We start from the raw sequence: 19,529 nt of genomic DNA on the forward strand, positions 1-19,529 counted from the left end.
GGCTTGCTTTGAGATGCAGCACCTGAATCTGCCTCTCTTACATGCCCAGATTCCCTCTCTGGTGACTGCTGCATCCCTGTTTCTCTCTGCCCATGTAAGGGAACAGCCCTATCCATGGATGTTTTCAATTTTAATTTTAGCTCTTTTACCGGTTGCATAATCTGCACTAAAAAATAAGCTTTCCACTGTGTTTACAAACATCATTACAAAGAGATCAAGAGAGTTCTGTGATATATATTGAGAGATAAAAGATTCTCAGGTCAAGGAACAGGCCTGGGAGCTCCAATAACTGCCTGCAGAGCATTTTGGGGAAGAGAGATTGGTGTGCACAAGAGGCAGGTTGGTTGAGCTCCAAAGAGACTTGAGTTGTTGGAATAAAATGCCGCTGTTTACAATCGATCAAGCCAGTCCTGCTTCCTCTAGTTATTCCACTACATTCTCCCCTTTCCAATTTTCACTAGCACTGTTGATGTTACCTAGTTTGGGCAATGAAACATTTGCAAGAAAACCAGCAAGCTCAGTGTGACCACCAAGGACCCCTTATTTCAAACCTGAACTACAAACATTCTCCTTTATTGATGATTTTCCGTTTTTCTCCAAATTACATGGTTATATAAGGCAAGCAGTTTCCACAGAGCAGAAAACCTGGCAAGTAAAGGACTCAGAAGGAGAGGGGAGCAGCTGGGGAAAAGCCGTGTCTTTCCTCACCCCAAGGAGTCTTCCTGCATCTGGGGATTCCCCCCCCTCCTTAGCCTGATCCTTCCTCCTGGTTCCCTCCCCTTCTTGCAGTGTCCTTGCCCATCTAGTGCCCCTTGTGCACCCTTCCCTGCGAGGGGATCTCTGCAGCCCTGGCACACAGAAGTGGCTGGAGATCAGGAAGGGGAGTGGAAGAGCATGGAAACTGGGCTCCCAGCCCCTTTTCCCCCGCTTTCTGCCTCCTCTCTAGGCACAAAGGAAAAGCTCTCTTTTCTTTTAACCAGAGGTGGTATTCAGCAGGTTCTGACCAGTTCTGGAGAACCGGCAGCAGAAATTTTGAGTAGTTCGGAGAACCGGTAAATACCACCTCTGACTGGCCCCGCCCCCATCTATTCTCTGCCTCCCAGGAGGAAATGGGGATTTTGCAGTATCCTTCCCCTGGAGTGAGGTGAGAATGGAGATTTTACAGTATCGTTTCCCTGCCACACTCACCATGCCATGCCCGCAGAACCGGTAGTAAAAAAAATTTGAATCCCACAACTCCTTTTAACCCCTTTACTGAAGCAGCTGTGGTGAGGGGGTGACTGGAGTGAACAATACAAAATGCTCCAGCTGGGACCCTGTAAAAGACCATTACCCTCATCACCCTCTAGGAATAAGGCTTTTATTCTCGGTTTTGTGCATTTCTGTAGAGATGTAGTGATCTCTTACAAATAGTGTGACTCCAGCTCTTTTGTAAGGGCCTTTTCTTTTGAGGTTTGAATCTTTCCATCAGTACATTCCAGTCCTGAGTTTTATCCGACCAAGTTTCAGAAATTGCAACTATATCATACTCACCCTTATGTATTAGTTCTTCCATGTTCACCCCATTTGTCCCCCAAACTTTTGAGCATAGGCATTTGAATCCTGTATGGCTAACCATGGCTATGCTTCCTGTATCTCCTACTTTATAGCTCAGTTTTTCTTCCTTCCTATCACTCACTCCCCTTCATTTTAGAACAGGAGAAGGAAGGCAGGAAATGGATCATCTACTCAGAATGAGTGATTTTCCATATTTTTGTGAGTCTATGGGAGCCAAAAGTCAGATGGTATCGAATAGCCCTTTTGCAGAGTATTAGTGAATCAGGGGTGAAATCCACAGGTTCTGACAGGTTCTGAAGAACCGGTAGTAGAAATTTTGAGCAGTTTGGAGAACTGGCAAATACCACCTCTGGCTGGTCCCAGAGTGGGGACAGAATGGGGATTTTGCAGTATCCTTCCCCTGGAGTGGAGTGGAAATGGAGATTTTGCAGTATCCTTCCCCTGCCATGCCCACCAAACCACGCCCACAGAACCAGTAGTAAAAAAATTTGAATTTCACCACTGGAGTGAATTATGCATTTCAATGCAATTTGTTAGTCAGAAGTGATGCCACCAGACTCCTCTTGACATACCCACAGGTGGGCTTCAGCAGGTTCTGACCAGTTCTGGAGAACCAGTAGCGGAAAATATGAGTGATTCGGAGAACCGGTAGTAAATATTCTGACTATCATCTATTCTCTGCCTCCCAAATCCCAGCTGATCAGGAGGAAATGGGGATTTTGCAGTAATCCTTCTCCTGCCATGCCCACCAGGCCATGCCACGCCCACCAAGCTTACACCCACAGAACTGGTAGTAAAAAAAAATTGAAACCCACTACTGGACATACCTTATAAGGTGAGATGTTGTATTTGTATTTAGCAAATCGCAACATCCTTTGCCAGGGTGAAGATGTCCAAACTACATCTACAGGACTTTCTCGCCCATCTTCAATAGCCATGAATTCCTAATTTGCATTTAGAGGTGCAGATTAGCACATGCAACTATCTTTTTTTTTAATCTGGGCCCTTGTTTTGGGTCTTTTGGCCTTCCCTTGAGGGGGTGACAGCCTTTAGTGATCCCCGTGGCGCCCCAGTCGCCCCCTCCCTGCAGAGCTTCAGTGAAGGAGTTAAACGCAGAGAGCTTTTGCGACTAGAGAGGAGGCAAAAAAGGGGGGAAAGGGGGCTGGGAGCCAGTTTCAGGCCCCTCCTTGCCCCCCTTTCTGGTCTCCCAACACTTCTTAAGCCAGGGCTGCGGAGGGGCGCCAGGTGGGCGAGGATGCTGCGAGAGGGGGAGGGGACCAGGAGAAGGGAGGAGGGGGGAATCCCAGGTGCGGGAAGGGAGGGGGGATTCCTTGGGGGAGGGAAGGAGAGCGAAGTGGGGTTTCCCCAGTTGCGCCCCCTCCCCTCCGACTCTCCGCCTTTTCTTGCAAGCTTTTCTGCTCCCGTGGGAACCGCTGCGCCGCCGCTTCTCCTCCTCCTCCTCGGTTGCTGCTTCTGCAAACGGCTCTCCGGTCCCCTTAAAATCCTCCCTTCGAGCCCTTCTCCTTCCCTGCAGTCCCACATTTGGTGCAGATCGGCTCCCAGGGTGAGGCCGCCTGGTGTTTTCCGGCATCGCCGTTCCCTCGTTCCCCTGTGGCTGCTGGGGAGGATCAGCTTCCCAGGGTCTGGAGGGGAGGAAGAGGATTTGGGCTCAGAGGGATCGTGGCTGCAGGGGCTCCCTCCGAGGTCGGGAACCCTGTTAGGAGGAGCCCAGTGGCATCTGAATGGCGGGTGATGGAGACCTGAGAGGCGTCCAGGTGGGCTTGGCCAATGGGCAGCCCTGTCCAGGTGAGCTTGCTTGGAGATGCAGCACCTGGATCTGCCTCTCTTATCTGCACGGTGATCGCTGCATCCCTATTCATCTCCACCCCATTAACTGATCATCACCCATGGAAGTTTTCAATTTTAGTTGTAGCCCTTTTATGGGCTGTACAATCTATCCTGAAAAAGAAGCTTTCTGCTGTGTTTACAAACCGAGATGATGAGATGAGATGACGGGGGTTCTGTGATATACACAGGTAATCCTCGACTTACAACAGTTCATTTAGTGACATTTCTCAAGTTACACTGGTGTTGAAAAAAGGAACTTGTGGCCATTTTTTACCCATATGACCATTGCAGCGTTCCCATGGTCATGTGATTTACATTGGCAGCTGGTTCATATTTATGAGAGTTGTAGTGTCCTGGGGTCATGTGATTCCTTTTTGCAACCTTCTGACAAGTAAAGTCAGTGGGGAAACGCAGATTCACTTAACCGTGTTACTAATTTAACAATGGCTACATGGCTCAGGGCCAGGCTATCTTCGAGACCGCCTTCTACCGCATAGCTCCCAGCGACCGGTAAGATCCCACAGAGTTGGTTTCCTCCGGGTCCCGTCAGCTAAACAATGCCGGCTGGCGGGCCCACGGGGGAGGGCCTTCTCTGTGGCTGCCCCAGCTCTGTAGAACCAGTTACCTCCTGAGATCCGGACTACCCCCACCCTATTGGCCTTCTGGAAAGCGGTGAAGACCTGGCTTTTCCGGCAGGCCTGGGGCCGTTGATTTTGCTGTTGCAATCTTGCGAGATCCGGCCATGAATGATGTGCATGGGCTTTTAATGTTTTTAAAATGTTTTTATAATTTTTTTAAATAATTTTTTTATGTTCATTGTTCGCATTAGTTTTGCTGTAAGCCGCCCAGAGTCCCTTGGGAGTTGGGCGGCATAGAAATGCGACAAATTAAATTAAATTAAATTAAAATGGCAGTGATTCACTTAAAGTTGTAAAATGGGGCAAAGCTCACTTAACAAATTTCTCACTTAGCAACATACATTTTGGACTCAGTTGTGGTTGTAAATTGAGGATTAACTGTATTTAGAAAGGTAAGCGAATTTCAGGTCAAGTGACAGGCCTGGAAGCTCTAGTACAGTGATGGCTAACCTTTTTGCCGTCGCGTGCCAAAAGCAGAGGGAGTGTGGGAGGGTCATGCACGTGTGTGCCCACACCCATAATTCAATGTGCCCTGCCCCCACACACATGCACACGCGACCCCTCCCCCCTGTGCTCCCTTTTGGCATGCGATGTCATGGTGGCCCGGTAGGCCTGTTTTTCGCCTTCCCCAGGCTCCAGAGGCTTTCTAGGAGCCTGGGGAGGGCAAAAACGGCCTTCCCTACCCTCCCAGAGGCCCTCCGGAGGCTGGAAACAGCCCATTTCCCGACTTCCGGGGGCCCGAAAATCAGCTGGCTGGCGCATACATGTGCGCTGGAGCTCAGCTAGGGCAATGCTCGTGTGCCCACCGATATGGCTCCACGTGCCACCTGTGGTACACGTGCCATAGGTTCGCCATCACGGCTCTAGTATCTGCCTGCAGAGCATTTTGGGGAACAGAGACTGGTGTGCAGAAAGGCCAGGTTGGTGGGCTCCAGAGAAGCTTCAAATTGTTGGAATAAAATGCCACATGGTGCATTTCTGTTCATATCCTATCCAGCTTCCTCTAGTTATTGCATTACATTCTCTCCTTGCCAATTTTCAGTTTTTCTCCAAATTCCATGTCTTTATCAGGTGGAGAATTTCCCTGAGTTTCCTCAATTTGCTTTCATAGTTTTCCCTTTCTGTAAATATTATTTTAAGTATTTTAACATAAAGTAAATATCGAGGCACTTCAGAGCCTACTAACTTCAGGTCGGAATATGGATGATGGCATTTTGGGCTTTTTTAAAGGGGAGGGCAAGGTCCATTTTCCCGAGGCACTTTGAAAGGATAACTCAGTGCCTGCAGGGCCGGATTTTCCTATAGGCTAACTAGGCTTCAGCCTAGGGCCTCAAGATCCAGAGGAGCCTACACAGTGTGGGATTCTGGGTGTTCTAGGTGGCTCCGCCGAACCCTTTGTTAAATTGCTGGCTCCCCCGCCCCTCCGCACCACTATTTATTGCCAATAAATAGTGGTGGGCGAGGGGCGGGGGAGCCAGCAATTTAACAAAGGGTTAGGTATTTTTTTTGTAATGTTATTGGCCCCCGGAGCTTCAGCATAGGCTAATTGGCCTCCCGGCTCTCAGCTGATTTGTCTCCGCTGTTTTGCTTCCTTCCAAAGAGTGCTGATTTTTTTCCCCCTAGCTATACTGAGAAACGAAAGTGAAACTGCTTTGCTGTTGCTGCAAGGTTGGAAAATTAGGCAGGCAGAATTCTTTTCTTTTTCCTCACCAAAAAAGGTACGTGCAGACAATGGGAAATTTAGGGGAAAGGAGAAGAGTTCAGGATTTTAAAACACAAAAGAAAAAAAAGCTGTATTTAACTAGGGAATTGTAATAATTGAGATACTATTAATTGTATATTTCTGAAAGCAGAAATGGTTAAGTTGTGGTTTGGAGGAATATATGGGGGAAATTATTTGGTTTATTATTATTGGTAAATATAATTAATGGATTTGTAAGAAATTGGATTGCATGGAAATAATTGGAATATTCATGTTCATATTGATTAATATACAAAAAAGGTAGTTATATAACTAATTGATTTATATTAAAATGTTGAATTTATATTAAACAACTAATATTACATAATTAACCAATGTGAGGATGGATATAAAAATAGATGACAATGGGAAGGGGTATAATATAGAATAGAAGGGAAAAATTGAATTTGATTAAGATTAGAGATGAGGATGAGGGTAATATTGGTTTTTTAAAAAAATAGATGAGGAATAAATATGGCAAAAAGGAAATATAGAAATTGTAAATTTAATTGAAATGACTAAACACTGTTTAAATACTCTGTTCAAAGAAAATACATTGTATGTTTGTATGTGTGTTTCTAATTATTGTTATTTATTCATATTTGTTCTCTTTTATTCTTTAAAGTTTAACAATTCATTCTTTATCTTAATATCTTTATATTTGTTTGGGGTTGGCTTTCTTCCCTTTCATCTTTTTTATTGTATAGCAATCTTTCTCCTCAAACCTACCACCTTTCTTTTCTTTCCTTCTTACTTTCTCTTCCTCCCCCTCTTCTTCTCCTCCCTACTTCCTCTTCCTTTCTCCTTCTCCTTCTCTCTTCCTCCCTCTCTCTCCTACTCTAATTTCCCTTCCCTTCCTTCATCCCTCTCTATTGCTGTATCCTTTTATGCATATGGACTACTCAGAGGGCTGAAAAAGTTATTTCTGACTGGTCCTTGCACTTTTGACCAGTCCTCGAACTTACGACTGTCCTCACATTTTACATTTTTGCCCTATCTTGTCACCATGGTGAAGAAAAGCAGTTGTGAAATGAGTGACATGGTTGTTAAGAAAGCTGCACGGGCATAAATGTGAGGATGGTCATAAGTGTGAGGACCGGTCAAAAGTGCGAGGCCCAGTCAGAAATGACTTTTCAGCCCTCTGGGTAGTCCTTTTGTGCATATGGACTACTCAGAGAGCTGAAAAAGTTATTTCTGACTGGTCCTCGCACTTTTGACCAGTCCTCGAACTTACGACTGTCCTCACATTTTACGTTTTTGCCCTATCTTGTCACCATGGTGAAGAGAAGCAGTTGTGAAATGAGTGACATGGTTGTTAAGAAAGCTGCACGGGCATAAATGTGAGGATGGTCATAAGTGTGAGGACCGGTCAAAAGTGCGAGGCCCAGTCAGAAATGACTTTTTTCAGCCCTCTGAAAAAAGTCTATGCACATAGCCACGCCCACCTGGTCATATGACGAGCTACCCACGCCTACACAGTCACGTGACCAGCTAGCCACGCCCACCCAGTCACATGATTGCCAAGCCACACCCCCAACTAAGCCACGCCCACAGAACCTGTTGTTAAATATTGAATCCCACCACTGGTGAAAGGGCCTCATAAGTGGAATAGCCTAGGGCCTCTTTCAATCTAAATCCGGCCCTGAGTGCCTGGATCAATCATTTTTAATGCAAAACTGTTCAGTAAGTTTAATGCCAAGGGCATTTCCCACACATGTTCCCACATATTGAAGTACTATTAAAAATAATTTTTAAAAACTTCCTTGGTGTAAGGATACAGGGAAAAGAAAATATGAACATTCAGATTAACATTTGTTTTTTTTTAATTTTTATTGAAAATTATTAAAAAAATACAGAAAAAAAAGTATAACAATATGGATAGAATTGCAGAGAGTAATATAATACATATAGAGTTTTAAAGTATCAATTTTCGCCTAAAGAAAGTACAAACCTCCATTAAGCCAACTCATCAAAAGAAAGAAAAGTTTATCCAGGAGAAAAAATTCTCAACTGCCATGCAATGCTCCTATAAATATTTACCCACGTTCACATTAAGGTTAATATTTTCATTCTTCTTAAGATTTCTTTTTTTGCAGCCAAGCATACCATCTGTCCCAGCTCCTATATAACCCCGATTCTTGTCTATCTCCCAAAAGTCCAGTAAGCTTGTCTGCTTCTGCACAGTCCATGATCTTTGCAATTAACGTAGCCTCCGATGGGATATTTTTGGATTTCCATTCTTGCGCGAACGAGATCCTGGCTGCAATGATGATGTGGAGAGTGAGATACCAATTAGATTTGTTTAAGTTCTCTGGTTTCATGCCTAGTAAAAACGTTTCCGGGTTCAAATCTGTTCTACATCCTATGATTTCTAAAATCCATTTTTGAATTCTAGCCGAATATTTGAAAAAGGATCTTGACTTTGACTCTGGCTGAACAGCAGGAACTGTGCTGTGAGGGATCTAGGAATTTTAGTGGACAACCCCTCTTATGTATCCGCTACCAGTGTGCTGCAGCTGCAGAAAAAGCCAACACAGTCCTAATCTGCATCAGCAGAGGGATAGTATCAAGATTGCAAGAAGTATTAGTACTGTGTTATACTGTACTGGTAAGACTACACCAGTTTAGGGTTCATCACCATGAGAAAACCCAGATGTTGAAACGAGTGCAGAGAAGAGCAACAACGATGTTAAGGGGACTGGAGGCTAAACCATACAATGAATGATTGCAGGACATGTCCAGTCTAACACAGAGAAGAAGTAAGGATGACCTGACAGCTTCCATGGCTTGCCTCCAGAAGTTGAGGGTGGTCCATTTGGAGGTTTTTAAAGAGGAGATTCGACAGCCATTTGTCTGGAACAGTAGGGTCTCCTCAGTGGTGGGATTCAAGTAATTTAACAATCGGTTCTCTGCCCTAATGATTTCTTCCAACAACCAGTTTGCCAAACTGCTAGAAAGTTGACAACCGGCTCTCCCGAAGTGGTGAGAACTGGCTGAATCCCACCACTGGGTCTCCTGCTTGGAGAGTTGGTCTCTCCCACCTCCGGGAATTAAAAACTTGGCTTTTCAAATCCCTTGACCTGGTCTGATGATGGGGTTTTAAGGGTTTTAATGGGTTAATTTTAAATTTTTTAGATTTTAGTCTTTATTTTTATTGTGGCTTGTGTTTTATTGTTGTGAGCCGCCCTGAGTCCATTGTGAGATAGGGCGGCATATAAGCCAAATAAATAAATAAATAAATAAATAAATAAATAATTCTGTAAGACCTTCATAAACCTTTAGGACTCAGCACACAGCTAATCTTCACAAGCTAAGTAGCATCACATTTCACTATTTCACATGGATTAGTTGCAAAGGTCGGTTTCTAGGAGTCGAAAACGACTTGATAGCATTTAGCCAGTGAAAACATCTTAGGTAGGGTTGGGACTTAGACTCAGAATAACTTTATTGTCATTTTGAACGTACACTAATCAGCATACATTAAAATGAAATTTCATGGCATACAGCTCTCAAAGGATCACCCCCTCCAATATACACTACATAAACATGACAAAATAAATAAATACAAAATTATGCCTATACCCACATATAAAAGTGTTCTTTTGCCTCTTATGGGGAGATGGCGGTCAGATAGGCAGCATCAGTGACTAGAACCCCTCAGTACAGTAGAGGCATCTGTGGTTGAGCTTTAAGGGGTTAAAACCATCGAAAGATGGCTAGAAAGGCTGGGAGGAGAGGAGAGGAGAGGCGCAGAGGAACTTCCTCTTCTGGATGACTGATGGGAGGAAGTTGGTGTGCAGAGCGGCTCCTGTGCTCTTCCCAGGGTCGAAGCAGCAGCTGGCAGGTGAGTTGAGGGCTGCAGGTGGGAGGAGAGTCCGGGAGCAAGTCGGGCTGTTCGGTTCCCTCCACGGCCTGGAAGCGGAGAAGCAACTGGGCTGAAGCCTCTGAGCTGCGGCTGCTGCAGGTTCCTTCCCTCCCCAAATGGAAGCCCACTGGTGCTGCAGGCTGGGAAACTGGGGGCTGCAATTTCTGCTGGTGGGAAGCTTGAAAAAGCCTCTTTCAAGTGGAGGTTGGTTCTTTGGGAATGGCTTCCCTCCAGAGGTTGTGGCTGCTCCGTCCCTGGAGGGTTTTGAGGGGAGATTGGGCAGCCATTTGTTCTGGATGGAATAGGGTCTCCTGCCTGAACAGGGGATGGACTAGAAGACCACCAAGGTCCCTTTTAATTTTCTTATTCTGTATGTACCTGCTGTGGTGTTGTTGCTTTTTTTTACTTCCATGTCTAGCCAACAAGCACACTATTTCCTATTGGTGCCCCATTCCATGAATTAACCAGGTTAAACTAAAAAAAAAAAATAGCGATTGACAACCTTCTGGGATGTTTAGTTGTATATCTACTCCTTGCTTGCCATTTGTTTCATGAGATTTCAAAGTTACACAGATGCACACCTGGTCCACAAATTTGTGGTTAATTTGTGTTATTGGCCCTATGGTTATGTAGGAAGTTAAAACCCACCCCTCTCCTAGAAAATGAAATATTTTAGGAAATATTAAAAGGGCAGAATATTTCCCTAAAAATGGAGGCAGAAACTCAGCCCCCCCCCCTTTGTTAATGGGCCATTAAGGCCTGGACCAGTCTATTCTACGAAACAAAGATCTACCTCCTTCAGGCAGAGCCATTTAATTGTCCTTCATTGCATCACCCAGCAAGATTCAACCAAACTTAGCACAGACAATCTAAAAAGCTAGTTATGACCTCTGACAGCAACCAATCAGGATACTCTTCCTGTGCTCCAGGAAGTTCAAGGCCAGAGAGGCTATAAAACCCAGGGAGTCTCTGCATCTCTTCCCTTTTTTTGCCCAAGATCTCCAAGGCATGTGATCACCAATAATTTTTCTTTCCAAGCAACTTCCATGAATCCAGTGTCTATTTCCCCACTTGGAACTGAACCCAGAAAGATATTTCTTCCAACAGTTATGAAAGTGCAGGAAAAGGAGTTGCACCAATTCAGGTGTTACCAACCACTGCACTTTTAGGATGGTTGCATCCCACACTCATGATCCCTATTTGTGACCTTCTCAGCTAGCTTCTGAAAAGCAGGATCAGTGGGGATGTCGGCAGGAAGTTGCAAGTGCATGGCCTTTAACAACCCACAGGGATTTGCTTAACAACTGCAGAGGGACAAATGTAAGTTGGTACATCATGCTTAATGATCAGGCTGCTTAGTGACACAGATGCCAGTCCCAAATGCAGTCACTTAAATGAGGACTACTTGAATTGGGATATCACCAGAGTGCTTGTGGAAAATATATTCTGCCCTTACTTGGAGCTGATCACTTTCTTTGCTTTGTCACATGTGCACCATAAATTATAAACTCTTCTTTATATATCCAAATTTCATTGCCTTTATATCATTCTCTAACCCTATCATACCAGAAATAGTCGTGCCATCAAAATCTTAATTCATGGCCCTCTAGCTCAGGTAAAGGTAAAGGTTCCCCTCGCACATATGTGCTGACTCTAGGAGGTGGTGCTCATCTCCGTTTCAAAATCAAAGAGCCAGCGCTGTCCAAAGACGTCTCCGTGGTCATGTGGCCAGCATGACTAAACACCAAAGGTGCATTGAACGCTGTTACCTTCCCACCAAAGGTGGTCCCTATTTTTCTACTTGCATTTTTTACGTGCTTTCGAACTGCTAGGTTGGCAGAAGCTGGGACAAGTAACAGGAGCTCACCCCATTATGTGGCACTAGAGATTCCAACTGCTGAACTGCCAAGCTTTCGATTGACGAGCTCAGCCTCTTACCCACTGAGCCACTCTTTTTGCCAGACAAAACAACAAGCATCAAAATACAATTTCAAATCTGGTAAACCCAACCTCCTCTTTCCTTAGCATCTTGCAATAATTTATATTTAATTCTTGGTTTTTTCCCCTTGCAATATAAACTTAGAGATCTCCATCTGCCATTGTTTAAATGGAGTATCACTTACTAGTATTGGTAAAGTCTGAAACCAAAAATGCATCTTTGGTTATTAGGGTGCTGGAGGATAAAACATACAAAGAATGGTTACAGGAATTGGGTGTGTCTAGTCTAGTCTAATGAAAAGGACTAGCAGAGACATGATAGCAGTGTTCCAATAGAAGAAACATTGGATGGAAACTAAGGAGAGAAGCAACCTTGAACTAAAGAGAAAATTCCTAATTATTAGAGCAAGTTTGTCAAACTTGTGGCCCACGGGCCAGATGCGTCATGTGCTGGCCAAGCCCACGTCTGGTTTAGCGAAAGGGGGAAAAGTCTCAATACATCACATGACGTCATGACAACACGAGTTTGACACCCCTGGATTAGAGGAATCAACAAAAGGAATAGCTTGCATTCAGAAGTTGTGTGTGTTCCATCACTGGAGGATTTCAAAAAGAGACTAAACAGCCACTTGTCTGAAATGATATAGAGCAGTGATGGCAAACCTTTTTGGCATTGCATGCCGAAAGTCTGAGTGCACGAGAGCTGTCGTGCTCCTGCATGCTGGCACCATAATGTAATGCGCCCCCCATTTGCGCATGTGCACATATATCCCCCCCTTTTTCCAAGAGGGCCAGCATGCCTCTTACCAGAGGACAACTAGGTACCAGCCCGTTCCCTGGCGAGACAGATTTTCCCCGGCCGGCGCACGGTGCTGCCGAGATGGTGGGGCTGAGAGCACCACCGGGGAAGCTCCGAACGTGTGGCTTGCCTGGGCTCCTTCCTGCTGGGAGCCGCTGTTCCCTGGCTGATGGCCGCGCTCTCGGCACTGCCGGGGAAGCTTTGAACGGGTGGCTTGCCTGGGCTCCTTCCCGCTGGGAGCTGCAGATAGGGACGGGGATTGGCTGCGCCCGCCACCACCTAAGCAGAAAGCCCAAAGAGGGGCATCCCAGACATGCGTGCTGCTCTCGGCACTTCCCCGACACCTGCCTGCTGCCACTGCTTCTGCACCTTGCCTGCTTCCCCAGCTGCTCTTCTCTAACACACCTCTGGGTGTTTTGCTGCGCACTGAAGACCCTGTTGTTCCGCCAGGCCGGGCTATCAACATAATAATTTTAAATTGGGGTATTTTAAATTTTCAGGGTTTTAAACCGGGCCAAATCTATTTAATTATTTTAATTTTTAATCATTATTTTGTCTTGTGTTTTAAATTGGCTGTACACCGCCCTGAGTCCTTCGGGAGAAGGGCAGTATAGAAATAAAATAATAATAATAATAATAATAATAATAATTATTATTATTATTATTATTATTATTATTATTATTATTATTATTATTATTATTATTATTTTTGAGCGCTTGGCCGGGAAAAACAGGAGCCGCCGCTTTCCCCATGTTCGGCCCCGCAGATCTGCTCAGCTCAAGTTCATGGAAATCATATGGCGGCCCTTGAAACTTCAGGAGGGAACTGACTGCGAGACCGAGAGGTGGCATTTGGCGGAGCCAGCCCGATGGGAAACTGAAAAGAGTGGGGCTTTTCACTTCTGCCGCCCTGCTCGTGGGCTGTGGAGTTTGGGGTGGCTCTAGAGCTGGAATTCGCTTGGCTGATTATCGGGCAACTCCAAAGCTTCCTGCTAAAAGTGTTCATTCTCTCACCCATCTTCTTTCCCTGTTTAAAAGGGCCGCGCTTGTAGGGGGGAGAGATCTGACTAAAGAGCTGTGCTTGTGGAGAACAGGAGGCGGAAACCGGGAACAAATCCTCCCCACTGTGAGCTCAGCTGATGATCAGGCAACTCACAAATTTCCTGCTAAATGTATTCATTCTCTCCTGCCTTCTGTTCTCTGCAGCTGGGGAAGCAGGCAAGGCGCAGGGGCGGCAGGTAGGTGTCGGAGAAGCGCCAAGGGCAGCACGCAAGTCCGTGATGCTCCTCTTTGGGCTTTCCACTTAGGTGGTGGGCACAGCCAGTCCCCGTCCCCACCTGCTTGACCTGCAGTTCCCAGCGGGAAGGAGTCCAGGCAAGCCGCGCGTTTAAAGCTTCCCCGGCGGGACCAAGAGTGTGGCCATCAGCCAGGGAACGGTGGCTCATAGAGGTAAGGAGCCCAGGTAAGCCGCGTGTTCAGAGCTTCCCTGGTAGGCACATGGCAAGCCGGGAAAGGGTGGCTCCCAGCGGGGGTGGAGACCAGCCACAGGGTCGTCTGCGCAGGCAGCCCACCACCCTGCCCACACTGGCTCCTGGTCCAGACCACCTGGAGCCATGCAAGAAGCCTGGGTAGGGAGGGAGGGAAGCCCTGGTTTAGAAGCAACCACCAGGATTGCCTCTCCGCGTCTTTTGGCATGCGCACCTGTTGCTGGTTTTAGCGCACGCATGCGCGCCAGGAACCAGACCAATTGGCCAGTATGCATGTGCACTCTGGAAACAGGAAGATCATCCTCCTGGAGTGCGCATGCGCAATGGGTGGCTGCTCTTCCGGTTTCTGGCCTGCCTATGTGCATGAAACCCAGCTGGCCAGCGCACTGGAACCTGGAAGAGCAACAGGCGATGGCTCTGCATGCCACTTCCGACACGTGTCCCATAGGTTTGCCATCACGGATATAGGGTCTCCTGCTTGAGCAGGGGGTTGGACCAGAAGACCTTCAAGGTCCCTTCCAGCTCTCTTATTCTATGTTCTATTCATCTTAATTACAGATAATTGCCATACTAAGACTTTGTGATTGATTCAAGTTAAAAAGAGAATTTCATGATTGAATGGCTACGTGAACTTGGATCTCGGTAATCTTCAGTGTGTCAAATGAATCGTAACTAATATAAGAGGCTATTCTAGGATTGTGGCATGTTTGCTTTTTACCTGTAATGTATATATTTTTTCCTTTTTTGACATCTTATGCAATCATTTTATAAATAATTAAACTAACACTTTTACTTGAATCTTACAGGCAAAGAATAAGAGCAGTCTGGAAAACAGAATAACAAGCAACTTTGAAAAGGAAAACAAATCAAGCCAGACATCAAAATATTTTCCATTTCCTCCAGAAACCACACAATTCTTCTCCTTCCCCAGTAGGTGAGAGACAAAGGAGAGAAAATTAAGGGGAGATTTCAAGCTGGAAAATGTGGAGTATGCGGAACTCAAGGATACATTTCATGAAAAGTCAAGGGAGATTATTTTTTCATTCAGAAAAACGGCAATGTCTGGAAGTCAGTAGGGAGGAAAAGGTCAATTGAACAGCCACATAGGGCAGACAGTAATGCAGATTTCGCCCTGTGAGGAAGGGAACAGTAGCTGCAATAAAAGCACCACTAAACAAGGTATCACGCATGGTGGAAAAGCTCCACCGATATGCATATTGTGGGGAAAGTACAGACTTCAAGTCATGGCTGATTATGCAGGAAATGATTCACATTGGAGAAAAGCTATACAAACACTCTGAATGTGGCAAAAACTTGGATCAAAACAGCTCCCTCGTGCTTGATGGAAGGACTCATACAGGAATGGAGCTTTAGCATGCAAGTCAACTTGGTGAAACACCAGAGGATTTATATCGGGCAGAAATCATATAAGTGTCTAAATTGTGGGAAAAGTTTCAGTCAGAATTCCAACCTGGTGAACCACCAGAGGACTCACACAGTAAAGAAATCATATGTATGTCCAGATTGTGACAAAGGTTTCATTAGAAAATTTCACCTCACAAGACACCAGAGGACACACACAGGAGATAAACCCTTTGAATGTCCTGATTGTTGGAAATGTTTCAGTCGAAATTATGACTTGGTGATACACCAAAGGACGCACACAGGAGAGAAACTGTATGAGTGCCCAGATTGTGGGAAAAGTTTCATTCAAAAATCCCATCTAGTGAATCACCAAAGGATTCACTCAGGAGAGAAACCGTATGAGTGTCCAGATTGTGGTAAAAGTTTCAGTCAAAAATCCCACTTAGTGAATCATCTGAGGACTCACATAGGAGAAAAATCATTTGAATGTCCTGATTGTGGGAAAAGTTTCATTAGAAAATTCCATCTAACAAGACACCTAAGGTCACACACAGGAGACAAGCCCTTTGAATGTCCTGATTGTGGGAAAAGTTTCAGTCACAATTCCAGCCTCATGAAACATCAGAGCACTCACACAGGAGAGAAACCCTTTGAATGTCCTGATTGTGGGAAAAGTTATAGTCAGAATTCTGACCTGGTAATACACCAGAGAACTCACACAGGAGAAAAACTGCACCAGTGCCCAGATTGTGGGAAAAGTTTCAGTTACAAATCCCATCTAGTGAATCACCAGAGGACTCACACAGGAGAGAAACCATATGAGTGTCTGGATTGTGGGAAAAGTTTCAGTCAGAATTCCCACCTGGTGAACCACCAGAGAACTCATACAGGAGAGAAACTGCATGAGTGCCAAGATTGTGGGAAAAGTTTCAGTCACAAATCCCACCTAGTGAATCACCAGAGGACTCATACAGGAGAGAAACCATATGAGTGCCCAGATTGTGGCAAAAGTTTCGCTCAGAACTCCAACCTGGTGAACCACCAGAGGATTCACACAGGAGAGAAACACTATGAGTGTCCTGATTGTGGGAAACGTTTCAGTCACAGTTCCAGCCTGGTCATACACCAGAGGTCTCACACAGGAGAAAAACCTTTTGAATGTCCTATTTGTGGGAAAAGTTTCAGTCGATACTACAGCCTGGTGAACCACCAGAGGACTCACACAGGAGAGAGACCGTATCAGTGTCCTGATTGTGGGAAAAGCTTCAGTCACAATTCCAGCCTGGTGAAACACCAAAGGACTCACAAAGGAGAGAAATTGTATCAATGTCCTGATTGTGGGAAAAATTTTAGTCACAATTCCAGCCTGGTGATACACCAGACAACTCACAAAGAAGACAAATCCTTTGGATGTCCTGATTGTGGGAAAAGTTTCAGTCAGAATTCCAGCCTGGTGAAACATCAAAGGATTCACACAGGAGAGAAACCTTTTGAGTGTCCTGATTGTGCGAAAAGTTTCAGTCAGAATTCCTGCCTGGTGAAACACCAGAGGACTCATACAGGAGAAAAACCTTTTCAGTGTGTTGATTGTGGGAAATATTTCAGTCTCAATTCTAGCCTGGTAATACACCAGAGGATTCACACAGGAGAGAAACCTTTTGAATGTCCTATTTGTGGAAAAAGTTTCAGTCAGTACTGCAGCCTGGTGATACACCAGAGGACACACACAGGAGAGAAACCCTTTGAATGTCTTGAATGTGGGAAAAGTTTTAGTCAGAATTTCAACCTGGTGAAACACCAGAGGATACACACAGGAGAGAAACCCTTTGAATGTCCTGATTGTGGGAAACGTTTTAGTGTGAATTCTAGCCTGGTGATGCACCAGAGGACTCACTCAGGAGAGAAACCATTTGAATGTCCTGTTTGTGGGAAAGGTTTTAGTCAGAATTCCAACCTGATGAAACACCAGAGGACACACACAGGAGAGAAACCCTTTGAGTGTCCTGATTGTGGGAAACGTTTTAGTGTGAATTCTAGCCTGGTGAAACATCAGAGGACTCACACAGGAGAGAAACCCTTTGAATGTCCTGATTGTGGGAAAAGTTTCATTAAAAATTTCCACCTCGCGAGACACCAGACGACTCACACGAGAGAAATCTTTCAGATGTCCTCTCTGTGAACAATGCTTCAGGCATAAATCATCTCTTATTGCCCACAAGGAAATCCACTTGAATCAAAAGTTGATGAGTTTAGAGAAGGCTTGAATTTCACTTCTGAACTCTCATTAGAAATGTAGGTCAGGAATGTACTATTTGAATTCTGGCCTAATGCTTTTTAGTCAAATACATCTCAGCAGTAGACTTGTAGGTGAATAGAAAAAAATCTTAGTTCAATAAAGTCTAACTACCTGTTTCCGTTTATCAGCAGAAGTTTCTGAATAGTTCCTTTGCAGAAGTTGTGGAATTCCTCATAAAGGTTTTTAGGTGATGTTTTTTGTATATTGATCATGGAATTCCAACATATGGAGTTCTGTTTCTACTTTGGTGTCCTCCAGATTTTGAGCCCCATAATACCCCAGCCACTGTAGAAGTAATCCTCGAGATATAACTGTAATGTGCCATGGTGATGCAATGGTTAGCATGCAGTACTTCAAGCTGCCTGCAATTTGGCAGTTCGAAGCTTAGCCTTCCATCCTTCCGTCAAGGTTGACTCAACCTTCCATCCTTCCAAGGTGGATAAAATGAGAACCCAAATTGTTAGGGGCAAGATGCTGACTCTGTAAAACACTGTAAAGTGGTATATAAGTCTAAGTGCTATTGCTGTTGCTAATGGGGTCTGCCAATTACAGTTGAATGTTGCAATGGTTGTTAAGCGAGAGTACCTTGCTTAACTACTTCCACCCCCTACTCCCTAATGAAACCATTAGATAAATGTGCATGTTGTTAAGCAGAACAGTAACTGTCTCAGGGCTGGGGGAATCTCTTGGAGGCCTAGACTCCCCAACCCCAACTGTTGGGTCTTTGCCTAAGATTCATCCCTGGGCCATGTGGTGGACTAGTGGAACCAACTGCCATTTTGCCATGCCTGCCTGTGTGTCAAAATGGTGGCTGCTTCTGGGTCACTGTTGCGTGGGAGTGGGACAAACTATTCTATTTTGCTGCCTTAACATTTTGTAAACCATGTTAAGAAATTGTGGGTGGCTGCCTCCTACAGATCTCCAAAAGGGCAGGCCATGTATCCCAGTGGCACATGATAGACAAAATAAAATAAATAAAAATATACAAAAGTATGAAGGCTATTGCGTAGCGCATTGTAAGCCACAGATTTACCTATATTATCCCCCCCCCACTAGAATATTCATAAATATATTGGAGCAATATTATTTGCTCCTTTTCCGAAGCAGGCCCCAAATTTATAAACTTCTACTTCTATTTACAACCAATTCGACGTTCATCTATCTACAATATATAAACGCAATGTAATAGGTGAACAAACAACAAAGTTAAACATCAAAGCACTTTGTTAATAATCTACTATTGTATTTAACTTGTATAAAGTTTAGAACATCTTATTTACCACAAATCACCACAATCATTGTCTCTGATCTGTGAGGGATGAAATATCTTTTTTTGATTCTTATTAATAAAACTTTTTCTTAAGATTTTAGTTCAGAACAACAGGACAACAATTGTGTCTTATTCCCCCAAATCATAAAACCTCTTGGTCGATCCATTTTCCAAATTGTTTTTCAGTTAGATATAGTAGGTCCATTTCCCAATCTTCTTAAGAAAGTCCAATTCATCACGCATCGAGTCTGTTAATCTGTAGTCTCCACATCCGCTTCAGCCTCCTCCCAACCATCCTGCAGTTTCCAAACCAGTGGTGAGTGTGGCTTGGTGGGCGTGGCAGGGGAAAGTTACCGCAAAATCCCCATTTCCTCCCAATTAGCTGGGACTCGGGAGGCAGAGAATAGATGGGGGCAGGGTCAGTAAGAGGTGGTATTTACCGGTTCTCCAAACTACTCAAAATTTCTGCAACCGGTTCTCCAGAACTGGTCAGAACCTGCTGAATACTACCTCTGTTCCAAACCATAGTGAGGGGGCTTTTAAGAAGTGGCAGTGCTGCCCATGGGAGCTTCTTGGGAAAAGCTCAGGCTCACAAAGGAATTCATTTGGGAAAGAGCCATTCATTTGTGTGCACTCATAATCCCAAATTCCTCCATCAGTCCCAGAGGAAGGGGATCTCCCAGAGCAGAAATGTTTTTTTCTCACCACGATCCTTCACATAATTT

The 19,529-nt window shown here is 44.9% G+C and overlaps 1 protein-coding gene across 2 annotated transcripts; it reads left to right on the forward strand.

Annotated features, from left to right (window-relative positions):
• Positions 1-2,925: 2,925 nt before the first annotated feature.
• LOC117673535 (uncharacterized) lies at positions 2,926-17,661 on the forward strand. Of its 2 annotated transcripts, none has more exons than XM_087884241.1 (2): positions 2,926-3,593; positions 14,680-17,661. In XM_087884241.1, the coding sequence occupies exon 2, from the start codon at positions 15,216-15,218 to the stop codon at positions 17,415-17,417; it is 2,202 nt and encodes a 733-aa protein (XP_087740367.1). In that variant the 5' UTR covers positions 2,926-3,593; positions 14,680-15,215; the 3' UTR covers positions 17,418-17,661. The 2 variants fall into 2 exon arrangements, with proteins under 2 accessions (XP_087740367.1, XP_060547297.1); XM_060691314.2 differs by lacking the exon at positions 2,926-3,593 and adding an exon at positions 9,548-9,628.
• Positions 17,662-19,529: the final 1,868 nt, after the last annotated feature.

The sequence above is a fragment of the Pantherophis guttatus genome, chromosome 2 (genome assembly GCF_059756535.1).
Source record: "Pantherophis guttatus breed Tessera chromosome 2, ASM5975653v1, whole genome shotgun sequence".
Lineage (NCBI taxonomy): Eukaryota > Metazoa > Chordata > Lepidosauria > Squamata > Colubridae > Pantherophis > Pantherophis guttatus.

Excerpts from the sequence above, each read along its gene's own strand:
- LOC117673535 (XM_087884241.1), top strand. The coding sequence starts at position 15,216 with ATGGAAGGACTCATACAGGAATGGAGCTTTAGCATGCAAGTCAACTTG.